Below are 25,534 nucleotides of genomic sequence, written 5' to 3'. Positions count from 1 at the left end.
TATGTAGAAACACAAAAAACGTGTTCAAACAGTGCAAACTGAAGTGAAACATTCTGATGGTCAGGCTGCGCACTGACACCCAGGGAACTGGATTTTCTAAGTTAATGCTGCTGCTGCTACCAAAGTGAAGCCTCCTGGACAGAAGAGGGAGAGAAAGAGCGGGGCGTCTCCTTCGCTCTGCGCCTTACACAATGTCGTTGAGCTCCAGCATGGTGTCCGGAGGGGGATTGATGAGGACGTAGGACAGCGTGTTCTGGTGGTCGTTCATCTCGTCTGGAGAAAGAGACAGAAGAGACGTTCAGAGGGGCTCCGTGGCCCTCCCACATCCTCCTCCATTTTACAGTACGTCAGCCAGGTAACAAGCCCTCTAACCACCGAACATATGAGCCTCCCTCGTTTTTAACCTTCGGGCGGAGGACAAAGTGACCCACCTACAGTGTCAGAACGAGAGCGAGCCTGACACACAGAGCTGTGGGGATGCTCTTTTCCTACTCTGGCTGCTAATCCAAGACATGCTGGTTACAACTGTCAGTGCTTACAGTGCCACTGTTTAAAAGCTGCAGTGACCAGATGGATTTAACACAGAATTTACAATCACATTTCCACTTCATTCAATGAGTATTTCGACTCTAGCCTGACTGAGACAATACTGGCAGCAATATCTAAAAAAATTACTCTCTGCTGATTATTATCAGATTGTTTTTTTCTACACATGAACATCAACAAACTGTGGTGACAGGGATTACTTCGATTTTTAATTCTTAAAAAAATTAAATTATTATCCATTAGCCACATACTGAGCAGAGCTTTTAACAGTTAGTGCCCTCTGGTGGACAAACTGTGTAATGACAACCTCAAAGTATCAAACAGTCAAATGACCTCAAACCACAACTGACATTTCTGTACTGCAACTTTTTGTTGAAACTGACATAAACACCAAATGAATGTATTATTTTTACTATTGATTTTGACATTAAACAATTCTGAATTCATATAATCAATTATATCATATATCATATAATCAATTGTTTTATTCCCTTATTCTTATATATATTTTCTGTTCTACTAAACTAAACATAAAAAACGCTCTATTTGATTTAAAGACTGCTTTTTATTCGTTTTTTAAAATAATCTTTTCATCGAACACAAAATAAATTGATAACTTGCTTTAAGCTTTACTCTTAGCAGAACTTGTTTAGCCTTCTGTATAATTAGTTGCCTGTAAATTGTTCCTGCATTAGATGTTTATTATATAATCATTAACAGTTGTAACAGTATGCTGTCATTGCTTCCACAGTGTATTTAACCTTGGAAGCAGTTTTGCACTATGGAGGTCTTGTATTTGATCAAGAATCAATAAACATAAAAGTTTAACATTAAAAATCTCCAGATGAGTCATATCTGTGTGTGTGTGAGTGTGTGCATGTGTGTGTTACATCTGTATGTGCGTGTGTGTTGAGTGCTCTCTGGCGGTGGCTCCTACTTGCGTGTTGGACAGAGGAAGGGGAAAGGAGGGCACATGTGTCTCCTCCATGACAACCCACCTGCTTGTGGCCCTTTATAAAGCCAGGCGGGGTGCAAGAGAGAGAAGGGCTAACCGTTACTGACAGGGCACTTTGTGGAACAAGGGGAGACCCATGCTGCCCGCTGACTCAAACAGCACCCCCATGCGCAGCTTCAGAACGGAGCCAGCATGCAGACAGCGTCCGCGGCTACGCCACAAATCCATCTCCATCGCATTCCTTTTTTTTTTTTTTTCTCCTGCGCATTCCACACCGGACCAGCAGGCTTGGTAAGGCGGCAGGCTGCCATGCCAACGGACGACACTCAGCCCCCACAACCCACCGAGAGTGGCATGTGACACACCCCACAGACACACGGGACATGCTCCAGCATCCGTCACACTGGACCAAACGCAGAGCGACTCAAACCAAACTGAGAGCGAAGCAGAACACATCGGGAGTGTGAGAGTGGAAGAGGTCAACCTGCTGCTGCTGCATCGCCAGTTCTACTAGAAAAAAAAGGCCTTTGTAAGTGGAGAGAAAAGATGCAGGATTTAAATGAGTGATGTGAAAGACCGGATCAATTTGTGGTCTCCTCTCATCCACACTATCGTACTACTTAGTGTATTAGATATGGATTATACCATGGCCACATGGTAGGCAGTTGGAAAAACAGAACCTCACGTATAAACATAGAGTGCAGTGAGAAAGCATTCGGTCAGCGGTGTGTGTTTACTGTTGTGGCTCTGCACAATCCAGCAGTGACTTTTTTATGCTGCTCAATATCAACACACTGCCAAGGGCGCGGGTTTGTATGTAGACTTGGGAGGACAAAACTGTCCCTGCCAATATTTGAGCAAACTCGTCGGCATTACTATGAGTGAAGTCCTATTAGCTCATTTCGACGTCCCCTCCCAGAGGCTTCCTGACTATTGCTTAGCTGTGGCTGCTGCAAGCCACAAAGCCTCCCTCTGCTGAATTTGAATCGGTCATTAATTAAAAACATATCTATTTCTTAGGACTTGTATCCATCTGTCACTGCACATGCGTCCCATCACAGCAGCAGAGAAAAACGCATGGGTGGGGTGCAGGCATTGCAGCAGACTATTGATCCTAATCACACAGCTGGATGGAGGTGAGGTGACAGTCTTTTCCAGTCGTTCTTAAGATCAGACTGAAGCAAAAAAAAAACTCAAACAAGGAAGAAATAAAGACGGTCTAGACTTCAGTCAGTCGTGTATAAAAATAAGAACAATCCCTGCACTGTCTAACTTCCTTGTACTCTTCACCTACGTCTGTCCTCGTCAGTCTGATTCTAAATGTGTTCATTTCAATATTCAATGTTATAAATGATATGTTATGATTACACACAATTTATTGGCTGTAACTCAACACTCAACACTTTCAGCCATTTATCAACTTTGTGCTACCCATTTACACTTTCTGCTTGCTTGCTATGCTAACGAGCTTTCACTCGCTCTCTGTCGCAGCGGGTGGTGTTACATCTGACTCAGGCTGGCGGGAGGCCTCTTCTGTGCAGTCAGCCTATAGTGGCCGGTAGTTTTTTTTTTGTGAGATTGAAAGTACTAAAGATCGGCCTCAGTAATCCTGTTTGCGTGTTTATTCTCCTCATAATGTACCTGTGAGGCACGCTGAGATCAGTGCAGCGACCACTAGAGGTCAGCAAAAGAAGACCTGCAGCTGATTTAGGTTGTGCTTTAAACTCCAGCTGAAAGTCAGCACTTTGACTTTGTGTTTCCTTTCATATCCAATGTGCTGGAGTACAGAGCCAGTGTTTTCCTGTAATCTACTTCCTGACAGGTTAATCACCACTCTAAAGCTACAGTAAACTGCAGGCAACCACAACAACAGTATACTCATTAAGTCTAACTTGCAAAACAGACCAAATCAGGGGTTAAACTACAAACGAGTGACAATTTAAATACTGCTTCTGTTTTTGCCTGTGGCTAAGTGGCCATGGTATAAGTGTGAAAATACACTTTGAGGTGTCCCGGTGTATGAAAACAACAGACAAGGCGGGGGTGAAGAACACATTTCCTCCACCGAGTTCTTCATTTTCTACACCAGGACCTCTCGGATACACACTGTTCTTCATACGCTATCTAAACGGTGGGCATTTTTATACACCTACATCTAACCTTCCATCCACAGACACAATGTGTTCCGCTCCACTCTTAAAGCCATACTCTGATGCCCTGCAGTACTCTAGCCGTTTAGGACGTCACCTCACGGGAACACAATGCAGAAAAGACCAGACAGACAGACAGATAGAAAGAGAGTGAGCGAGAGAGAGAGGAAGAGGTAGTAGAGCAAGGAAGTGAGAGATTGGCTGCTGATCTACAACTAATTCTGGCAGGACACACCCACACCCAATCACACACACACACACACACACACACACACACACACACTCATGCAGTAAAGTTGTAGTACTGTGATCAACCAGCTAACCTGACAGCCTGGTCCCCTCTGTATACGGGTGCTCTGAAATGTCCTGCAACTCTAAGCAACGGCATTCACTGTTAATGGCCTGATTTGTTCATTTACAATTAACTGCAAATTTCAGATGAACCAAAAAAAAAATCACAGGGTGGGGAAAAAAAACAAACATCGTCTAAAAATGGACACATCTAGCTCTGTGGATAAATTCAGTTCACTTATCTTCAATGGATGCTGGTGAAAGGACAGGCTCCTTTCTCCACAAGATGGACGTAACCACTCACATGTTGTAAAAGAGTTATAAACAGCACACAAATTACCTTGCAAATATCCTAGATTTACTCGATTCATGACATCGCTCGCAGTGAGATTAGAAACATCCTCTACAAGCCAAAGGGGGGAAGACAGAAGAGTCAGAGAGAGAAAGTAGGAGAGGAACAGAGGAGGGGGGGAAAACAAGAAAAAAGAAAAAAATCAGGCAGGCAGCGAATGCAATTGCAGTTTCAAAAAGAACCTTGAAAAAAGGTGAGAGCGATGCAAAGAAGCCATGCATTAGTGTGTGCACAGAATCACTTCCAAATGATTCGTCTGTCACATGTTATGATCCTGTTGCAGTAATCCTCACTGACATTCATGGTTCATAAGGAGATCTTGAGCTTTTGGGGTTCTTCCTGAAACGTATTCAATCAACACGTTACATAATGTTTTGCAGGGGCAACACATCTGGAGCATGATTCTGCTTTTGTTTTGAAGCGTGAAGCTGGGAGGAGAGAAAGAGCTGAAGAACAAAAAAAGAGAAGTGAGCAGATAAAGAATGCAGGCAATTGCAGTCTGTGGTCAAATGCAATTGAGACGAGGTTTGGTGCTCCTGCATCTTCATGCATGACGTGTTCACATCCACATGTTTGGAATGATCATGGATATGTAGTGGTGTGTGTTTGTGCGTGTGTGTGTGTGTGTGTGTGTGTGTGTGTTATGGCACATGGACAAAGAGTTTGATGAGTGTGAAACTGATGGGAGAAAATGAGGTTTTCTGAAGGTCAGTGATGATGTGGTGTGATGTTAATGATCGGCGCCATCAAGACCCACAGCATCAGGTCTTAATAGGTAATGAGATGAGAAAAAATGACTGGAACACAGATTTGAGTTCTTCAAATGCAGCTCCTGTCGCAGCAGAAATAATTTAACTGGTTGAGAGTGGGCAGAGCAAAAGGATCACCTGAACTTTCCAATGCTTTCTTCTGGGAAAAAGTAGCATCCTTGCTTCTATGATTTCATTTCATGATGTAATATTGTGAGAAGTTTCGGTCCTTTTTGCGTCCACTGATAACATGGATGCTTATCCAAACAACGTAACACAATACAAAACCAAACTAAAGGACATGATTTGCCTTTTTAACAACCTTTGTAGCAACACAGGATCCAATCCATACATGCAAGCGGAGCCTCCTGCGCCACTCATGGTCAATTTAGAACTGTTGTTATGCTCGAAAACAAAATTCAGAGTGTTTTCAGACTGACACAAATATGCTTTGTGCAACTTGATGTCCATGGCTCATGGCAGATAACTTAACTCAAAACATCCTCAAAGAAATTGGTAAAAATAGAGATATCCTCAAAGTACTCTAACTGTACTGAGTAGAACAAATGTGGCATGACACATTATACGACACTGCTGATCAGTCAGATCAGTCACAAAACCACAATTTTCTTGTAAGATAATGTCATTAGGACTGCAGCTATTTACATTATTTATTCATTAATATTATTGATTAATTGCTTAGCTTATAAAATGTAATAAAAAAAAGAGAAGCAAATATGACCATCATCATTTCCTAACAGCCTGAGATGACATATTTAAATATCTTTTGTCTGACCTACTGTCCAGTTTATATTCAAAAATCCATAAAAAACAAGTATTCACATTTGTAAAGCAAGAACCAGTTAATTATGGGGATTTTTCTCTTTAAAAAATTACTTAAATGGGTAATTGATTATTGAAATGGTTGCCTACTATGACGCTCTTGCTGCTTAAAGAGAAAGTACAATCTAACCTGAACAATTTATGTAGATTAACTCGTCAACCTAGAAGTTCAAACTAGATGTAGAAGCCCACAGTGACACAGGCGACGTTGGCAGAGAGCCGGCTGACCATCCATGACTGTTCTTATAAAAATCTCCATTTTCTCACAGTAAAACTGAGATTCTCGGGCTCTACCCACTGAGGTTAAAAGGACCAGTGTGTAAGATTTAGGCGGCTCTATTGGCACAATATGGCAGAAATGAAATTTAATATTCATACGTATGTTTGTATGTCACCTGAGAATGAGCTGTTTATATCTACAGAAACTCTAGAGTCACTAGAGAGCGCCTTTCATGTTTTTAGCGAGTTTCACATCCACCAGGTTCTCCTACTACACACTTGGAAAGGGAGGGCTGAGGTGAGGGGGTATTCAGTTGGTTGCAATCTGCAACCTCACCACTAGATGCCACTAAATCCCTCACACTGGTCCTTGAACTCAACCAGTTATTTCTGCCTCCAGAGCTGCTGTGCACTTAAAAGAAGTGTTTATAGAACTGAGACTCCAATCTGCAACAAACATTATAATTTGCATTATTATTCATTTTCAGTAACATTATGACTGATTATGATTAAATCATTATTAATCAAATATAAAAATATATAAATAAAATAAAATAATTGTTAATAATCTGCTACACTGTGTTTAGTCTGGCTATACAATAAGTAATATATAAAGTACTTTCCATTAGTCATCTTCTTCAAGACAAAGCAAACACATGGACAGTCTATCACTTCTCTAACTGTCATCAGCTGCTCCACTCACCGTATCCCACGGTGGGCAGGCCCAGGTGCTTCATACGGTTCTTCACCAGCTCAGACAGCTCTTGACGCTCAGAGCGCCGGTACAGGTTGAGTCTCTGCTGTGAGATACGCTCCGCTCTGCTGGACGGCTTGGTGCTCTTCCTGCTCAGCCGCCTTGCCCACTGCATGCTTTTCTTCCTCAGCAGTGGGTGCTCCGACTGGTCGCTCGTGGTGGAGTTCCTGTGGGCCGTCTTCTCCTTCCAGGACTCTCCACGCTCGCGGTGCTCCATGCCCTGATCCACGTTGATGGACACCTGAGACTGGAAGAGCAGGCGCCGGTGTTATGTGCTTGACCGTGTCATCCTGTTTCGTTATTTTTGTTACATTTGTTAAAAGAAACACCTTTCTGTGTGGCAGCTCAAGCAAACTTCTATCTTTAATGCCTTTCAAGATGCTATTTCCAGAAGCCTGCATTATCAAGCTTTGATGGGTATGAACTTTACATAAATATCCAAATGAAAAATAAGCACATTTGGATCTTACCTGTGCGTAACTGTCTTTGCACTGAAACAAGAGAAGGACAAACAGACATCCAAACAAAAAGAGTTGCAATGAAAGATGGGGGCATCCAAAGCAAAACAAAACCACCTAAAGCCTCAAAAGTCAGCACATCAAATAGTAAATATTCTGTATTTACTATTTTATCATTCACTGTTAAAATGCAGGGAAATTAACACCATCCGGAGAGTTTGTCTCTTATGTAACCTGCCAAATACTACTGAGAGCCTAAATTGTATTTCAATAATCAAAGTGGCTACTAAAATAGTGACAGTATTTTGGACTTTTTGGCAGGATGCACGAAAAACTGTAGTGTTCATGAAAAAAATGTTAATTTCCTTCTCCTGCTTGGCATAAAATGAACAGAAGAGAGAAATGTATATAAGAGCAAACAATGACTGAATAACAATAAGGTGTTGAACATGAAAAAGCAGCTAGTTAGGAAGATTAAAGGCCAAAAAGAGGAAGAGAGAATGGAGAAAATCTTAAAGACTGCCCAGGGAGGAAGGGCGTTGTGAATATTTGAAGAAGAAAGTAGCTAAGAAATGAGAAAGAATGAAGGAAGGAAGCTGAAGCCAAACCAGAAGCTGAAGCTGGGACCAAACCTAAAGCGAGGCCTCAGATCTTTCATATCTGATCAAACTGAACTTGCCTCTGAGGTGGAGAACATGTGTGACTCGGTGCGGTAGATGCCAATGGGGATCTCAGCGCTGGAGGAGCAAAGCTTCTGGAAGAGTCTGCCGTAAGTCCTGATCCACAGGTCCTCCTCTGTTATCTTCATCTGAGGACGAGAATCAAGCAGATGCCGTCAGGCAATCGTTCACTGAAACTTAAAAATCACTTGCTTAGCAGCAGGAACTTTCCTACTTACAGCACACAGGTACCCGGAGCCAGGTGTGGTGTCCAGTCCAAGAAGAAGCCTCGCAATGGCGATCATGTAGTCCTTAACAAATGACTGTCAAAACCCAGAATGAGAGAGTTGTCTTTGCACAACAACTACAGTGAAGCAGCCATTGACACTGAAAGACATCTGAGACGTAAAATAGTGCGGCAGCTAAAATATAGAAGTAAAATTTGATATAAAACATAAAAATAAATAAATATTTATACTCTGATGGCTAAACAGCTTATAGACAGGCAGTAAAATAAATACACTGAGATGTTAGTAGCAATAAATATATATACTGAGATGTAAAAGGTTTCAACTATAGCAAAGAAGTTCAGCTGCAAACACCTTATAAAGCAATTAGGGCTTGACATTTATGGCCATGTGCCTCCCAACATATTGGGCTAATCAATCCTATTTCATTATTAAAAAGACAATCAGATGCTCCCTCGCTGATTCAAACATAAATCTGCACTGTTCACTGCAGACCTGGAATTACTTTGCGACAGTATCACTTTTCCTTTTATGTCTACCTATTTTGGTGATTTTCTTTCCTTTAAAAAAAAAGTGCTGAATAGATACTGAACATTACTAGAAAGTACTGAGGTTAAGTAGCAGCACAAAAAGCTAAGACTGATGAAATCATCCTTTGAAATGTGTGCATGACATACACCTGTATGTTCAAGGCTGAAGGCAGCCTCTGTTATCCCACCTGGTAAAGCAGTGTATCCAGCATGCTGATACTGAACACCCTGCCTGCAGCGAACGGCAGCCGGAACATGAAGGCCAGGTTGGAGCCCTTATCGCGCTCTATCTGAAGAGACAAACACACAAACATTGGAGGAACAGCACGGACCAACATTAAAATCTTACTCTTTCCTGTATGTTTGCTGAACTAATGCTCTTTTGCTTCTATCTCTAAGAAAACTCGTATGAAATTGAAAAAGGCTTGTAAGCTTTCACCTCTGAAAACTTACAAGTTGGTCGAGAGACACGTTTTTAAAGCACTGTGAAGGTGACAGCTGTGACTGTGGGTGGGAGAGAACACATGAGAAGATTCAGAAGGGAGACAGCAACTATGATCAAGAATTCAGATACTACCAGAAGTCATGAACTCTTTATCGGATCCTGCATGATGGCGGCCTCTGCCTCAATGGCTGCTGGCTCCTAAATTACCACTGTCACACTACTGCACATACACTTACCTGCACCATTCATGCTGTCACATACCAATACTGATCACACCACTGTCCATACTGTACACATTTGCCCTATTGAGTATCCATACTTATACTGCTGTCTGTGCTCTACATATCTGATCTACATTAAAGTATATTTCATTGTCTCAGCACTCGCACTTGTGTGTCTTTTTTGTGCATTTTATTCTCTCCATGCACTGTCTGTGCTTGAAAAAACAAACCTTAATAAATCAGCAAGATTCATTATTTCTGTTAAGGTGAAACAGCTCTATTTATATTACATTAACAGATCCATTTCATCAACCTCCTGCTGAAATATGCAGGGAGAGAGAAAAGAGTTCAGCACGAAACACACAAAATGTAATAATCAGCATTCAACAAGACTTTGCTTAGGTGGGATTCAGTGACAAGTTTCACTTAATAAACTATGTACCCTCAATCCCCCGCTCACCTACCACAGGAGCTGACGAAAGTTATCTTCATTTTAAACATTACACTGCTACAGACATTCTGCTATGATGCAGCTACGGTCCGTCTTTTGAAATCATGGATGGATTATGAGAGTTTCAGTCACCTTCAGCCAGAAAAGAAAACAGCGTAAGACTCTTTTGGTTCTCAACAGCTCACCTTCTCCAGTTTGGAGAGAGCGAGCGAGTAGCAGTCCTTGGCTCTGAACTGCATGAACCTCATGTTGGACGGGTGCGTGAGCTCAGTGATGATGCTGAGGCTGGGGAACAACCTGAGCGTGACAAAGAGAGGGGGATGTTAGAGGAGAGGTGAAACGCTTTGTGCTGAGGGGAAGACCCAGCGTGGCAGTGATAAATGTGTTTAATTTGGGTTGTTAAATGAAAGAGGAGTTTCAGAGGTCTGGCAACTGTAGTTCCTCTTTGAGATGAACTCATTCACTATTCTGGCAATATCGGGACAATACGTATTCATTCTCCAGCCTGCGGCTGAGAACAGATGGAGAGGTTAATCAAGTGGAGTCTGGTGCACATTTGATCCAAAACCTGAAGGTCCAAGCTCAAACAAAAACAACCATGATGGTACCAGCGGTTTGTTGCACGTTTCTACACAGCGAAATGCTCTCTCGGGGTTACCTGAACATAGTCTGGACGTTGACGATGGTCTTGGCGTCTGCCATGTAGTCCTCCTCGGCGCTCATTGTGCTCTCCTTGTCCACAACCACCAAGTTGTCGGCGTAGATGATCCCACACTGGAGCAAGTTGTCCAAGCTGGTCAATTCACAAACCAACAGTGTTTATTACTTTGTGGCATGTCAAGAATATACATATATATATAAATATGTTTGATACATAACTGCCCCTGTTTCCCCCTTATTCTTAACACTGAGATGAACATAATCATTAAACTAGTTGATCAAATGAGCAGGTTTTTAATAATCCAAACACGTACTTATCGATGGTGCCAGCCATGAAGTAAACCATTGGAAAGCAGCATATGGCCTCTAAGAAGTGGTTGTCTGGTCTGTGGGCAACAGGAAACATCAGAAATGAGCATCCTGCACTAATTATAATCAGTAAAACCCCAGAGACAGGTTATCACACTGTCTCTGTGTGTGCCGATCAGGGCGGGGCAGACCCAGTTTGAACGGCATTAATTGATGTTTTATTATATATATCATACACACATATATCCTGTATGTGTAGTTCTTCAATGCAATGGGAGGATTTAACTGGTTGCTATGGAAACCCCTGGTCTTGTCACTTAGCCAGACCTTTCTTGGCTCTGCCTGTTTAGTTCCAGTTTCAGTAACTGCAGAGATTTGGCCGAAGTTAATGAAAGAACCGGTGAGTTAGAGCAGAAAAAGGTGCGGATCACTGCAACACACAAACACACAAACACACACACACACAAAGGTGGACATGCTCTAACACAGAAAACTGTTCTTTATGAATAATGGAAAAAAGCTACTTTTTTCCTTATCTTGAAGCAAAGCTTATCCACAGTTCAGCTGTCGTGATCAATTCTCTGGAGGCAATCTGGTCGTTTCAAACTGCAAACATATGAAGCACTCTGTTTTATCTAAAGCCCACATGAGTCGACAAACAAATGCAAATACGCTCTACCACACAAACAGGCACAAGTAGATCCATTTTTTTTCCACCTTTTGAGCTTCAATTCCAACTCTGTATGGACAAAAATAGTTTCTTATTTATAATGGAAAACTATTATTTTTCCATATCTTGAGGCAACCCATATACTCCAAAATATAATTAGAAACTATACTGCAGAATGGGCTCTCTGAAAATTCTCTTATATCAAAGCACATGATGATTTTTATCCAAGGCTGAATAAAAGCCTGCTTTCGGTAGCGATTTAACATACAATCTCATCTTTATTGTGTTCTATTGTATGTACTGTGAGTAGACAGTACATGTGTTACACACCTGGACATACAGCTTTTGATGTTACAAATTATGAACGCGTCAGTGGTTTTACATCACAGTAGGAGTAAGAAGAAACAAACAAACAGCTGAAAAGGACGGCAGGGAGTCTTACGGGTAGTCCAGCAACAGCACTATGGGGTTGAGCTCCTTCCTGGGCCGATAGTAAGCGCGCAGAGGGACGATGAAGTTGTAGAGACCGTTTCCCGCCATCTCCGCAGACACTATAATCAGCTTATTCTTGAAGCCGTACGCCTTGGCATCCTCAAAGCTGCTATGTGTACAGCCCTGGATGGAGACAGGAAGTCAGGCAGGTGTTAGTTGTACTGTGCTTTTAGGAGACACACATAACAGTTCTGTTACTACAAAAAGATGGCGTAAAAAAGGTTAATGCCTGTTTTACAGTAGGGTGTTTGTGCTCTGTGCTGCTTCAGTCTTGTGCTGCATGTGAATTCACCTTGTCGAGGCGAAGGCAGCAGAAGGGAGCTTTCTGTGGCAGGAGGTGGCACAGGGTTGGAGAGCTGCCGATGTAGGGCGAGTTGGGAGGGTAGCCCTTCACAAAACTGAAGGAAGAAAAACAACATGTGAAATATCTCTGAGTCCCATCAAAGTTGTGTCTGGACTAAAAGCTTGAGTGCAGACACTGGCTTTTAATAGAGTGTCAGATATCTACCAGGGATGCTGCACATCTCTGAACAAGGAGTTTTCTTTCACTGCACAGTTACTTGAAATCAGTCTGTTAAAATTGCTTCTTCTCTGAATCCACAAAAACAGCACAGACTTTAATTGAAGAATGTACTGATACATGACGGTACAAAATGTTCCCACCTCGCAAACAGTCACTGCATCCCTCTTCATTATTCTCATCATTATTTCATGATACTAAATCCTACCATGAATAACAGCCTGTCTGCTTTTCAGCGTATTATTAGATTCTGCAGCTGCTCAAATTACTGCCGTTTACAAGCCTGAATGACTCATTCCTGTTCAATACCATCAACCATCTACCATCAACAATTACAGTGCTTTTGCAGCCCTTCTATCGTGTATCGGGTCTCCTTTTGTTCTGCAACAAGGATGAGAATTTGGTCCTGTGTCCTCTGATTTGTGATGTGTCTGCTGAAATGATCAACTCATCAGTTCCATAGTATCCTCTGGTTTGCCAATAACAGAGATTCTGAAGTTTGTTTAGAGGTGCATCTTCAACCTGATCACCACATGATGGCACTGTGGCACCTTAAGCTACCCGGCGTGTTTCCTGTGGACAATACAGCACCCTCCATCTCCCAAATGACTGTGCCTGACAACTCTTAAAGAAAGAAAACTACTCCAGAGTCATGGGGCACAGTAATAGAGGCTCAGAGGTTAGGAGGACTGCATTATGTCCAACTTTATGAGAGCCACTGATGTCAGGGTCTAACAGTTGCTGTTGACTTGCAAGGGCTAGGGTGACTGTGAAGCAGCCAATCTATCCTAAATGTATCTCCATCTAATGAAACCACATACAGAGAGAAAAGAGAAGATGAAAGCTGCAGAGATAAAGCAATTCCTCAGACGTGTTGTGCTGCTATCATGGCGACTGTCTGTCTGGACGGCTGATAGATGAGCGCTGAAGGGTGAGGCTCGAGGTGAGGACACACAACATGAGCTTCACTCAAGAGGAAAAGTGATGGCCTTCCCGTCACGACATACACATCTATCACTGCCGTGTCTGCACCTTACTGCATTATGACATACAGATTACACACCTATTCCACACCCATCCATCTCCCCTCTTACGACCGCTGAGACGTGAGGAAGAGGAGGACAGGGGAGATCAATCAAAGGACGCTCACACAATGAGGACATTTCACTTTTCTACTGCCGCGAGATAAGGCACACTGTACATTTCAAAACAACCAAACCTCTTCGCGTCAGTTAACCTTAAGCCCTGTTTTTCTTAGGTTAATCACAGCCACGTCACTTACTCTGACCCTACAGAGCCCTCCTCATCCGATTGGTTGGTCTCATCCTCTGATTGGTCGCTGAGGAGGTCGCAAGGCAGAATGGCGGAGGAGTCTGCAATCTCTAAGACAGGGGCGATGCTTGGTCTGCGGCTTCCGGCGCCGTTCTCTGTCGGAAGGGTCAGTTTGCTGTTTTCTTCAGGGGGATCGGGGTTCTGCAGATCAATGGCTACAGTGCCTGAAAATGACATCTGGTTAAGGTATCCGCAGCAAACAATATGGCTATTTACAGCAGAAACGGCATGCACAGCACTTTCACTGCAGTGTGTTGTTAAAGCCAATAGTGAATGTTTGCACAGAAACGCCACAGTGACCCCACAACCATTTCTTCTGGTCCTGGAAAACGCTTCCTCATATTGGACACACAGTAATAAGGTCTAATGTTTAGCTCACTCAGCATCCCAGCCACCGACAATCCTACCAACCTCTCTAGCTCAGCTTACTTTGACCTTGAGGAGAAAATGTATAGCTTTCTCAAGCTACCACAAACATCACGTGAATGGTATTGACATTGTGGGTTTGTCAATAAATATGTCCCCAACATACATCATATTAGCTGTGTGTAATATGATATATGATATATGTACAATAGCTACATGTATGAGACATATTAGAAACATGATATATGTATCACCGTTTATATAGGAAATAAAGAAGAAGAATTAAAATAAGATTTAAACAATGAAAAATCATTGTGTTTTGTACAGTGTCCAATCCAGAAAAGTTGCAACGCTGTGTATAATCAATCAAGAAGGCACTAGGGGGACATTTCCCTTTTCTACTGACACGAGACAAGACACACTGTACATTTCAAAACTACCAAACCTTGTTGCGTCAGTATAACCTTTTTGGCATCCATTCAGCTAATATATTACAATATATTAAATGCTTGACCTCATCAGCATCATTGATTTTTGTAAATATGTACTTATTCTGAATTTGATGTGTCAAACAAGTCGTGAAAGGAGGAACAAAAGACTGGGAAAGTTGTGGAACGCTCCAAAAACACCTGTTTGGATCATTGCGCAGGTAAACAGGTTGATTGGTAACAAGTGATAGTATCATTATTGGGGATGAAAGGCTTGAAAGACAAGCAAGGATGGAGCAAGGTTCACCACTTTGCAAACACATGATTGGATAAAGGATGTGACTACATGGACTTTGGAACATCATCATCATATAATCGTTGTTGGTGAACACAGTTTGTTTGCAAATGACTGCAATCTGTTTTTATTAACGTTTTACACAGAGTCCTAACTCTAATGGAATCGGGGTTGGGTATCATACCGTTAATAGTAAGAATTGTGCTCCATCAAATTACAGGACTACTGAACAAGGTTAAAAAACTGATGCATCATGCACAAACTTACCAAATGAAGTGGCCTGATCAACTTTCACAAGTCAAAGAAAAAGCACAACACAATAATGTCAGCCAAGAAAGTAAAAAGGCATGTAAGAAAAAATTCATGCATGAAAGTCAGCGAAAGCATCCAGCGTCATCAAGGCAGCCACCATTCAGAGATGTTCAGTGTGAGTAAACAAACATCAAAGCATCCATTTTCTCTCCTGACATGGAAACACTCTCAACCAAACAACGGTTGTAAGGCTGCCTGCGACCTGAATATCTCCACTGATACCACCACAAATCCTTCCTGTTCTCTCTCTCCTCTCTCCAGCTCCCCTACTTCCAAACACTTTTCTTTCTTTCTGCGTCTGGCTCTCGGTCTCACCCATGCTGGCGATGATGCTGTGCACGGGCAGCCTGGAGGGGGCGTCGTAGAGGCCGGTGACGGGCAGGCCCTTGTTGTGCTTCTCCTCCTGTTTGAAGATGAAGGCTGAGTTCTCCTCCTTGGTGATGTTGATGTAGTAGCAGGTGTCTGCGGCAGCCATGATGTGGCGGGGGCCGGGGTTCAGGAGGATGCTCTTGTTGTCCTCCCTCTTCACGCCGATCAAACACACACCGTACCTGCACAGTTCAAAATGGGCCTCAGCTCCAAATGTGTTGCTTCCAGAGACATTAACAATTGCTCTAATGAGGTTAGATACTGCTGCAGTGTGTCAAGATTCAAGCTAGTGGATGTTTTTACTTCTTGTGGGCGTGGAAGGAGGCGTAAGTGAAGCTCTTTCCATCATACTCCCCAAAAAACTTGCTGTCACACAAGCGGATGTGGTAAACCTCGTTTCCTGAGCAGCGTCCATACGTCCTCTGCCACTGCTCGGGTGACAGCTGCCCCTCCCTGCAACAGCATAACCAGAATAGCTATTACTTAAATTCAAGAAACATTAAGTTTCAGACGTCCACAATGGACTGATGGACTGCAGGCAAACAGCAGCCTTGTCACCTTGTTGAATTAAACATCAGAATATAACTAGGTTGCCATTCATTTTTCAGTATTTTTTAACTATGACTCAAGAGTCATTTCAATTCGCAGACGAACGCACCTTTAAATCAAATTTGACTTTTATTTGACTATTTGCAGCTCAACAGCCCTCATTTCCCCAGAGGCTGATAGATCGGTCAGACCTTTAATGACTCCCTCCTCCTCAATTCTGGTCACGAGGTCACGAATGAAAGATAAAAAGGCTATGAGTTCATTATATTTAGGCAGTTCATGTACTTCATAGCTTTTAATCAACGTGATGATGTCTGAATTAACACCTGAATCCATTCCCTCTCCTGTCACCTTCGCGGCCCCAGGCCGGTACTAGTTCCAATAATGGAAATTAAAATGGATGTGCCGTCTCTGCTGTGGACAGCGGGGAAGAAATATAAGGTGGTAACCTTTCACAGAATATGAAAAACACAGCCAGATCTGTTGCCTTACAATATCCACTACTGACTGCAGTGGTGACCATCAGTGTTGTGCAAGTCAGTAAAATCAGTCACTTCTCTCAAAAGTGAATGCATTCGTTTACCTATTACTGCGTATAATAGATAGATAGACAGGATAGATAGTATAGAGTTGGCATTTTATTGATCTCCTAAGAGAAATTGCTACTTTGCAGCAGCAATTCATGTATCATAAAACACACATACCTTACATTTAGCTGACCTGAGGTGGGTAAGAAAAACGCTTTTTTAAAAATACATACCTGCGTGCATAGAAATAAAGCTTTTTATGAGGGAAAGTAAATTTTGCATTACTTTTAAGTGTCTGTTTCAAATGTTTTATTAATGCACACAAGCTATATTAATTTAGTGTAATTGTGGCACGGTGTGGGACAAGCTAACTGTCATTTTCCACCACTGTAGCGAGGTGTTATTAATACTCCTGAGCACCAGAGGGCATCTCTTGTACAATTGTCTTGGTTACACAGTCGGGTTTGGTAGCAGAAAACCCACACCATGCTTCACGTAGTTAATAAATTATTATCATGAATAAATATTTGATGCAGTCTCCTCAGTTTATTTTAGAAGCATTACAATGAAAAACATGCTGCATTTGTCTGCGTTCCTCTGCGGTTCTATTTTCAAATTGCACAAAATTCTCGACCAATGAGCCCATTTATGTTTCAGTAACTGTTTTGCGTTATTTATTTTGAGAAAGTAATTAGTTACGTTTCCATTTACTGGCAAATGTTACAGTAACATTACAGTTACTGTAACACAGTGACGGTGCAGTGGTTACCTCTGCAGACAGAAGACAGCTACAGTTTGCTGCAAGACGATCATTCATCTTTCTCCAATATTAGTCATGGGGGATTGAATCTGTCCACATGAGTCACGACACAAAGGACTATTTAACATTAAGACAGTGCTCAAAGTTAGAAAGATTGAAAATTTATTTATTGAAAACAGTTCTTGGAAGTTGAGCAGAAATAATGTCACTGGTTCAGTTCAATCTTAATGGACAGAAGCAGAGTACGACACTAGGTTTGGATTATTAATCTAAGGATGACACAAAGTGATCTAGGGTCACTAAGTATCTTAGGTTTGACTGATAACTGACTGGAACCCTAAAAAACCTTAAACAGCTCAACAATTTGAGAACTGTTTCAGGGGTTACTTGACAATGTTGATAACACTCTCATGTCTGTGCAGTCCAAAAGAACCTGAAGGAGCGATCTTATCTTAATTTATGAGATGGAGTGGAAAACAGTACAGCCCTGTCATAAGACAACAAAATCCAATCCACCTACCAGCATCTCTAAAGCTCATAAAGCTCATAAAGCTGTTAAGAAGCTAAGATAAACATAGCTTTATCTATAATGAACAGATATCACAGTGGTATCCACCTTCTTATCCAGATTTCTTGGCAAAAAAGCAAAGCACATTTCCTGAGATGTTTTCCTTTTAAAAAATGGTTATCAAGGTCTAATTGGACCAATTAATTTATTTGGGTACTTTATTATATTTGATGCATTTCATTACCTCAATCACCTCAAGGGCAATACATCTCTAAATATGACTTTGGTGAGAAATGGCCACATCACACACAGTGATGAAAGGAGATCCTGACAGTGGAAATCCATACATGCTCATAGCACTTTTAGTTAAATAGAAGCGTGTACTCACTGTCCTCTGGAGGTGTGAACCAGGAGTGTGACTAAGGTAGATGTGGCCGGACACACACAGTTCAGCGCCAACATGGCATATTTGAACTCCTCTTCACATACCACGTGATCTGAGTGAAATGGATAAAGTAGTACATTAGACTTGAAGTGTATGTGTAAGACAACACAGACAAACTAACTGTAGTTCTGTAAGTGGACAGTTCTCCTGCGCTTACCTGCAAACTTAACATGGAATTTATTTTCTGGTTTAAGAATCTGGACATAGAGAGGGCAATTTGGTGCGAAGTCTTTCGCGGCCCAAGCCCTCAAAATAGTCTGGTGATCCTGTGGGAGAGGAAATGGTTTTATTTTATTTCACTCATACAGTGACTCATTTGTAAACGCACTCTGAATTTTATGGACCATGAAGGTTGCCTCAGCATCTCAATGTGCTCTCAATACTCAATGGCAGTTCCAATAGCATCACAATATGATCTGGATACCTGCAACTCGCTCTGTTAATTTATGAGGGAAGTTAAGTGTGAAGGGGAAATTGCTCCAGCGACATTATTCTTTTTCTGAGTGTTTACTTTACTGGAAACTGGAGTTTTTGCCTCAGCATCTCAATGTGCTCTCAATACTCAATGGCAGTTCCAATAGCATCACAATATGATCTGGATACCTGCAACTCGCTCTGTTAATTTATGAGGGAAGTTAAGTGTGAAGGGGAAATTGCTCCAGCGACATTATTCTTTTTCTGAGTGTTTACTTTACTGGAAACTGGAGTTTTACGACCACTTCTACTGATTCCTGCTGATGTGACTCACAGCAGCCGTTCGGTCGACCTCGTTCCTGCTGCTGAGGATGAAACAGGCCTCGGCGTCGTCCATCCTGCAGATCCGCGAAGGGACGAGAGGAAAGAGACAGAAACACAGACAGGCATGATCACAGGTTGGTGACTGCATAGAGGACAATCAAGCAAATGTAAAATTAATTATTTAAGGAGATCAGCCCTTTAAAGAAAAGCTAGGCTGGGGTGAGAGCTGATGTTCCGCGACAATGACTGAAAAGGTCTGCAGCCGCATGCTAGCATGAAAACTGCTGTTTGACATCAGAGCTCAGTGCTGGCGCCACATGAGGGGAAAAGATCATTCACTCGTGACAGAAAGCTCACATGTTCTGTGAAGAAAGGGACAATGTGAAATGACTACAAGAAAATAGGCTTATCTGGCTGGGTGATTTTATTCAGTATATATCAGTGTGTGAAATTGCCGTCTAATCACCCGCACGGCGTTGCACATCGAAGAGTGGAAAAAAGGGGGATGGGCTCCTGGATAAATTCAGGATTTCACACTACGTTGAATGGGTGAGAAGTAGTTAGAGCCCTTTTCACTGGTATCAAGTCATAACAACGCAAGCAATAAAAAGCAACAGTAAAAACATAAATGGTGACACTGCTGCTGCTGCAATATTTTGTAGGTACAGAGACAAATTTAAAAGGTCAAACATATTCCAATGCGATCTATCACAGTTTCTATTGCTGCCTGTGTGCGTGGCTTAAGATGTGAGCAGATGATCAATGTACTGTAGAGAGAAATCCCATTATAGTAAAGTGCAAGCAGAGGGCAGCCAAGTAGACTGAAGAATTTCAGCCTGTACTCGCACTTCAAGGACTGTGATTTTCCAGCGGAGGACTTAAACTTTGCATTTTGATTATTATGCAGTTCTTAAAATAATGGAGTTATAGATTATGTGCTGGACTGAAGCTCAAACATTAACACTCAGACATTAACACGGGGCCAAACACAGGTTACATTTGCCTTCCATTCATTTCATTATTAAAATCACAACTTACACACACAGATAACTTATCAGGGTGTCCAATTTCACATATCTCTATTATGTCTTATATGATTGTTCTTGTAGTTTAATAATTTTGTGAATGAACTGAAACTGAAATGTGTGCAGCGATTCAGAGGTCTAGAACCACCATCAACTGATGCATGTCACGCTTTCACTTACTTGGCCCTCATCAGGTCCTGGTCTTTGAGGGCAGATCCTTGAAGGTAGATGACCCTCTGGGACCACAGAGGGATTTGGAGGATACGGCGAACCTGAATGTCTATCTCTGTTGGACACAGGATCACCACATAGTAGTCCTGCAAAACAAGGGCATTTTTTATGATGAATACTTTTACATAAATCACAAGTTTTTATATACTGCATGTGGGTAAAAGTGTGCTACCTGCACAGTAAAGGTTTAAAATTAGTTTAAAAAAATACTATAAATTGTAAAAAATGTTTATACTTAACCATAAACTACTACATACTTTCTGATAATCCATCCTAAAAAAGCACTGTTTTGTTTTGAGACCTGTAGTCTGGGATGAGCGTAGAACTCATTGAGGAAATCCATCAGCAGGTCGATCTTCAGTGAGCTGACACACAACACCACATGCTTCTCTGTCTGCGCCCGGTGGCGGCTGTAGTTTCCTCCTAACTTCTGGCTCTCCATCCACAGGTACGCTAGCTCTTCGAACTGACACGATGACAAAAAACATCGAACACAAAAAAAACGACACGATGTCAGATGCCACGAGAATGAAACCAATAGTGACAGAAGGATAGGTTTGCTGTCTGAGCACAGAGGGCGAAAGCATAAAACTGCTGATGCGGTACTCTGTCAGCAGCAAGAGTTCATTTCTGTTTCTCGCCCAATTTGCTCTGGAGAGATGGCAAATCCATCAGAGCATTTGAGGTGATGAACCTGTTTGTGATCTTTAAAAAATAACTAACTCTAATTGAATAGTCAGATTCATCACGCAGCATGACTTGGCTTGAATTTTGAGTGAGATATGCCGACTTCCCCTGCAGCCAAAAATGGGAGAATGCTGTCGGGCCTGTTGTAGCTGCAAGAAAATGTAATTTAATACTTGATGATAACCCCGCAGAGGTCAGCACTAGAAGCAGAACATCAAAGACGTCCTCATGACAAGACAGGAGCTAAGACGATGTTTACTGAAGCACTGAACCCCTCAGTGCACTTTGAGAAAGGACGCCTGTTAGTTTACCTGCAGCGGGAGCACCACCAGAGCGACACAGATGAGAATGACCACCAGCAGCTTGGAGGGCCAGATTTGTGGCGTGACGTCCCCGTAGCCCACGGTGGAGAAGGTGACGATGCAGAAATAGAACGAGTCGAACAGGGACAGCTGCTTCCCAGCTCTCTCCAGATGCTGGATCCCGCAAGCTCTGCAGAAAGACGAGGAATTATACAACAACTTGATGGGGTTACATCAGACATGTCTGAAGAGACTTTAGGAGGGTACTCTGCTTTAGCATCATGTTTTAGCCTGCTGGATTGGATATCAAATCCAATTTGCCCAAGAACAAAGGGCACTAGCGTCAATACAGCTAAGGCTCCTGCTCAGTATGTCATTTAAAATGACACTATTGATTGCTCTGTCGGTTCTGTCTCACTGCTTGTGCCAATTCATTTGTGTTTTTCATTGATAAGTTGGAGATTTAATGAAACCCTGAGGGGAGAGGGGAATGAGGAGATGTCTAACTGGGTGGAGTGGAGCTGGAACGGTGCGTGCTGGGCTGTGGCCAAGGCACAAGAAGGACGCCAAAGAGCGAAGCTTCAAGAAGTGACAGCTTTGATTAAGATAAACTGGTGTTAAGAAAAAGTCCAAATCAATGAGAAAAAAGAAGGCTTTTCCCCTGCTGTGTTTTCTTGTTGTCACAGTATTGTCTCACTGACTGCCTACCTCATATCGAAGGGCTGTTTTTGCATGTTTCCCTGCTGCTCATCACTATTTTTGGTAAGAACTTCAAACTCATGATAACAAATGCCAGGGTTATTATTTGTTTTTACCAGTAAGAGGAGATAACTGGCTCCATGATACTAACTTACTCCTACTTTTTACATTTTGCTGCTTTTTCAGGGTCTCTTTTAGTCAAATTTTAGCTTGCCAGAAAAACTGTGCCCCTTTGGCCCCGCCACTGCGCCAATAACAGCTCACAGTTTCTGCGTACAAGAAAGGTTTGAATAACTTGTCCGAGACATGCACACTACCAACTGTGCTACAGATGATGCTTGTTCTGAGTCGGGTGGTACACAGTTCAGGCAACAGACACTGCAGAGATGCCTGAAAGCCTCAACGGTCGGAGATGAATTTCTGTGACTAACTGCGGGGACAGAGGTTCACTCACCCAGTGAAAACCAGACACAGTAAGGTGCAGATGAGGATGAACACCTGGTTGAACATGGCAGAGTGGGTCCTCTGGATGGCACGGTGGAAGTCATTCTGGACATGGGAAAAGAGATTATTAGATAGACATGAGATGGATCTGTTGGCCTGCTGTGCATAAACTGTGTGAACTGAAATATATTGTCTGGATTACCAAGTTAAGGTCTCAATTTAAAAAAAAACAAAAAACAGTTATTGTCTTAGTACATAAACTTTACCTTAGCCTGTATCTCCTCTCTACTGGAACATTTTAACATAATATTGCGCTTTCTCCTCCATTTGTCCCGAAATATGGGAGCTTGCAACTCATTTTCATTTGCACCTTGTTAGCATGTTCTGCCCCCCATTGCCACTCTGAACTGTCGCTGCTTTCTCTCCATGTCCTGCTCTGCTTGGCCTCAGATTCTACCATCTGCCCAACTACTGCCTTGGCATGAGGCCCTCATCTGAATCACAGCGACAGCGCACACACTACACCGACATCTTTTAATTGCTTTCAATTCCATGTACCATTCACTTTGCACCTACGGCAAATCCTGGAGAATACTGATGCTGCAGCACCAGGCTTCTATGCTCACGGGACAGCTGGCCTGCCTATGTTGCTGTTGCTTCTGCTTTTGTAAAACATGGCCTGTGGTCCTCCAATAAATGTTTTCATTTGCAGTCTCCAGTATATTAGGTATTTGCGTGCTTTGCATCCCCACCCCCCCAACAACTGCAGTTGGTTGGAAAGATCAACTGAATGAAGGTGAGCAACAGCTAGTTCTCTATGTAACCATCCACACAAGATACAGACCATCTTAAACTGAGAGTAAACAGCCTGAGTTGGATTCATTCAGCTTTTCAGGGGAATTGTGAAACAAATGTCTTCTATCCCCAGCCCCTCTTACCTTTTCTCCAAGCACGAGTCTGCACAGTTAACTCAAGAAAACGTCTGGTGCTGATTTAAATAGCAAACTAATTAGCCAGCAGATTAACAATGTTACACAAACTCATGTAGCTAATAACACTGGCTACAAAAAACTAGTCAACAAATCAGATGTGTTTGCAAAAACGCTTTCCAGAAATAAAGAAATCAGCCTGCTCAATTGAATCTGTTCATACTAAATTGTATGAAGCCACTCTTATAGCTAGTGTAACTCATGAGTTGAGGACCTTCGATATGGCAGGATCAATAATGTTCCTGGAAAGGCCTCAGTGGCTTCTATAACATAGAGCCACAGTTGGTGCAGTAGAATAAAGACGTTATTAAAAAATGCTTACAATCATGTTCTCCAGGGCCCCTTTGGCTAGCCAGCAGTTAAGAAATACAGGAACGAATATGTTTTTCAGTGGATGCCAGAAGATCTTGAGAAAGAGAGAAAGAGGTTAAAACAGATGAAATACTGACATACCTGAGACAGGAAATCATTATCCTCAATACAGGGGGAAATATATAATTCATATGCCAATGGCTATTTTTCATTAAGGGTAATAGGATGGTCTAGGATGCAGAACACATGCCAAGGGGGCATTAATGTTTGATTATTGGATTGCTCAGAACCATCCAATACCAAAATGACCCCGACTGATGTATTGATTAAGTTAATTACTTACCGTGATTATAAATGGCACGGTGTTGATCATCTCCAATATGAAGGATATCTGGAAAATCTGCTCCCAGATATTCCCCTAGAAAGGAAACACATGGGAAATAATTGAATGAACCAGTGAAGGCGCAGATCCTCTTAGAGAGGTGTAATTCCATTAACAGTGGACACTAGGAGAACAAAAATAGTGTAAAAGAGGCAAGGGAGCAACAGTTTTGTATACCGTGCATTGTAAGAACAAGCTGCAATTTAAAGAGTGTGAAAAATTGAAATAAAAATGCTCTTTATTTGGTAAAAACTATTTTAGTATTGATCTGGGCTGATCAGCGCTGGAATGCAGTGGTGCAGTAATTAATGTTGGGTCAAGACAGCACATTGACTTGTTCTTAAGGCATTCAAAGCATGTTTGCTTGAGGAGCCTGTTAATGACGCTTAGCTACTGTGGAACACTTTATATACAGAAACATAACTAGCATCATTATAATAATAACCCTTTATAATTAAATCTCTTCATCACAACTATATTCTTGCGGATTTTGTGACTTTTTGAACTTCGTAAACTACAGTATGCTGCGTTCTCTGCTCCTGCTTCAGTCACGTGTTATTTATTAAGTTTAATAGTATCCTTGCATTATTACATGTTGAATTATGCATTCAATAAGGGACTGAATGAAGAAAAGCTGTGCTATTTCCAAACGGCAAACGAGAGTACACTAGTTTATTTTAACTAGTGCTTTTTGTGGACGCTGTCAAGATGTACTTTATCTTCAAAAGGCCAGATAATACAGTACATGCAAGCAGTAAAAGCATGGTTGCAGCTAATTGCACAACCAGCAAGAGGGACTGAATACTAATCAAACATAGAGAGCCCAGCAGAGTTTACAATGTGTAGTTCAGTGGTGGATTTAGTTTATGATGGAGTTATGAAAAAGGCTACTAAAGAAACATTTTACAAGGCTACATTTCAACACCAACTGAATTTAATAAAATCTGGGCATTTGCTTCTCATAAAATACACACCGAAGGAGTCCCTAAGCAACTTCGTGAGAAAAACAAGACACTGCAAGACATAAAAGGATCAACAAACACCAAAATTTAGCCAAAAACCACAGGGGAATGACCTGAAACTAGCGGTTTCAGAGCAGCAATGCTAAAGTTAATAGTTCCAAGCAAAGACTAGCAGTACTTTGAGGAGGCTGGACTGTGGTGAGATGCATACTTGGTCTTTAGGTGTTTACACAGCAACAGGTGTTCTCTGCGTATTTGGTCCCCATATCCCTAAATCTCGAGGTAACTTAGCCTTATTGTATTCAGGTGCAAACTGGATGAGCTTTTCTTTTATGTCTTAATGTGTGGAC

At 42.0% G+C, this 25,534-nt stretch overlaps 1 protein-coding gene across 2 annotated transcripts in view; it reads right to left on the bottom strand.

The window, feature by feature from the left end:
• Positions 1 to 25,534, bottom strand: part of kcnt1b (potassium sodium-activated channel subfamily T member 1b) — a 68,049-nt gene that overhangs the window by 3,277 nt on the left and 39,238 nt on the right. The window contains exons 6-27 of one of the 2 annotated variants that reach the window (XM_041936572.1): positions 24,184 to 24,258; positions 23,851 to 23,934; positions 22,550 to 22,644; positions 21,406 to 21,586; positions 20,709 to 20,873; positions 20,357 to 20,493; positions 19,162 to 19,225; positions 18,571 to 18,679; positions 18,357 to 18,465; positions 15,928 to 16,077; positions 15,571 to 15,806; positions 13,805 to 14,018; positions 12,295 to 12,400; positions 11,953 to 12,125; positions 10,846 to 10,917; positions 10,530 to 10,664; positions 10,057 to 10,168; positions 8,943 to 9,044; positions 8,216 to 8,299; positions 7,997 to 8,125; positions 6,809 to 7,106; positions 189 to 273 (exon numbers count right to left, since the gene is read on the bottom strand). In XM_041936572.1, the coding sequence (XP_041792506.1) occupies positions 189 to 273; positions 6,809 to 7,106; positions 7,997 to 8,125; positions 8,216 to 8,299; positions 8,943 to 9,044; positions 10,057 to 10,168; positions 10,530 to 10,664; positions 10,846 to 10,917; positions 11,953 to 12,125; positions 12,295 to 12,400; positions 13,805 to 14,018; positions 15,571 to 15,806; positions 15,928 to 16,077; positions 18,357 to 18,465; positions 18,571 to 18,679; positions 19,162 to 19,225; positions 20,357 to 20,493; positions 20,709 to 20,873; positions 21,406 to 21,586; positions 22,550 to 22,644; positions 23,851 to 23,934; positions 24,184 to 24,258 (2,915 nt within the window). The remainder of the gene's footprint in view (positions 1 to 188; positions 274 to 6,808; positions 7,107 to 7,996; positions 8,126 to 8,215; positions 8,300 to 8,942; positions 9,045 to 10,056; positions 10,169 to 10,529; positions 10,665 to 10,845; positions 10,918 to 11,952; positions 12,126 to 12,294; positions 12,401 to 13,804; positions 14,019 to 15,570; positions 15,807 to 15,927; positions 16,078 to 18,356; positions 18,466 to 18,570; positions 18,680 to 19,161; positions 19,226 to 20,356; positions 20,494 to 20,708; positions 20,874 to 21,405; positions 21,587 to 22,549; positions 22,645 to 23,850; positions 23,935 to 24,183; positions 24,259 to 25,534) is intronic. The other variant, XM_041936573.1, reaches the window with a different exon arrangement.

Source organism: Chelmon rostratus, chromosome 5, assembly GCF_017976325.1.
Source record: "Chelmon rostratus isolate fCheRos1 chromosome 5, fCheRos1.pri, whole genome shotgun sequence".
NCBI classification, from domain to species: Eukaryota; Metazoa; Chordata; class Actinopteri; order Chaetodontiformes; family Chaetodontidae; genus Chelmon; species Chelmon rostratus.
Note: the sequence above shows the minus strand (reverse complement) of the source record. Positions and strands in the feature narration are given on the sequence as shown.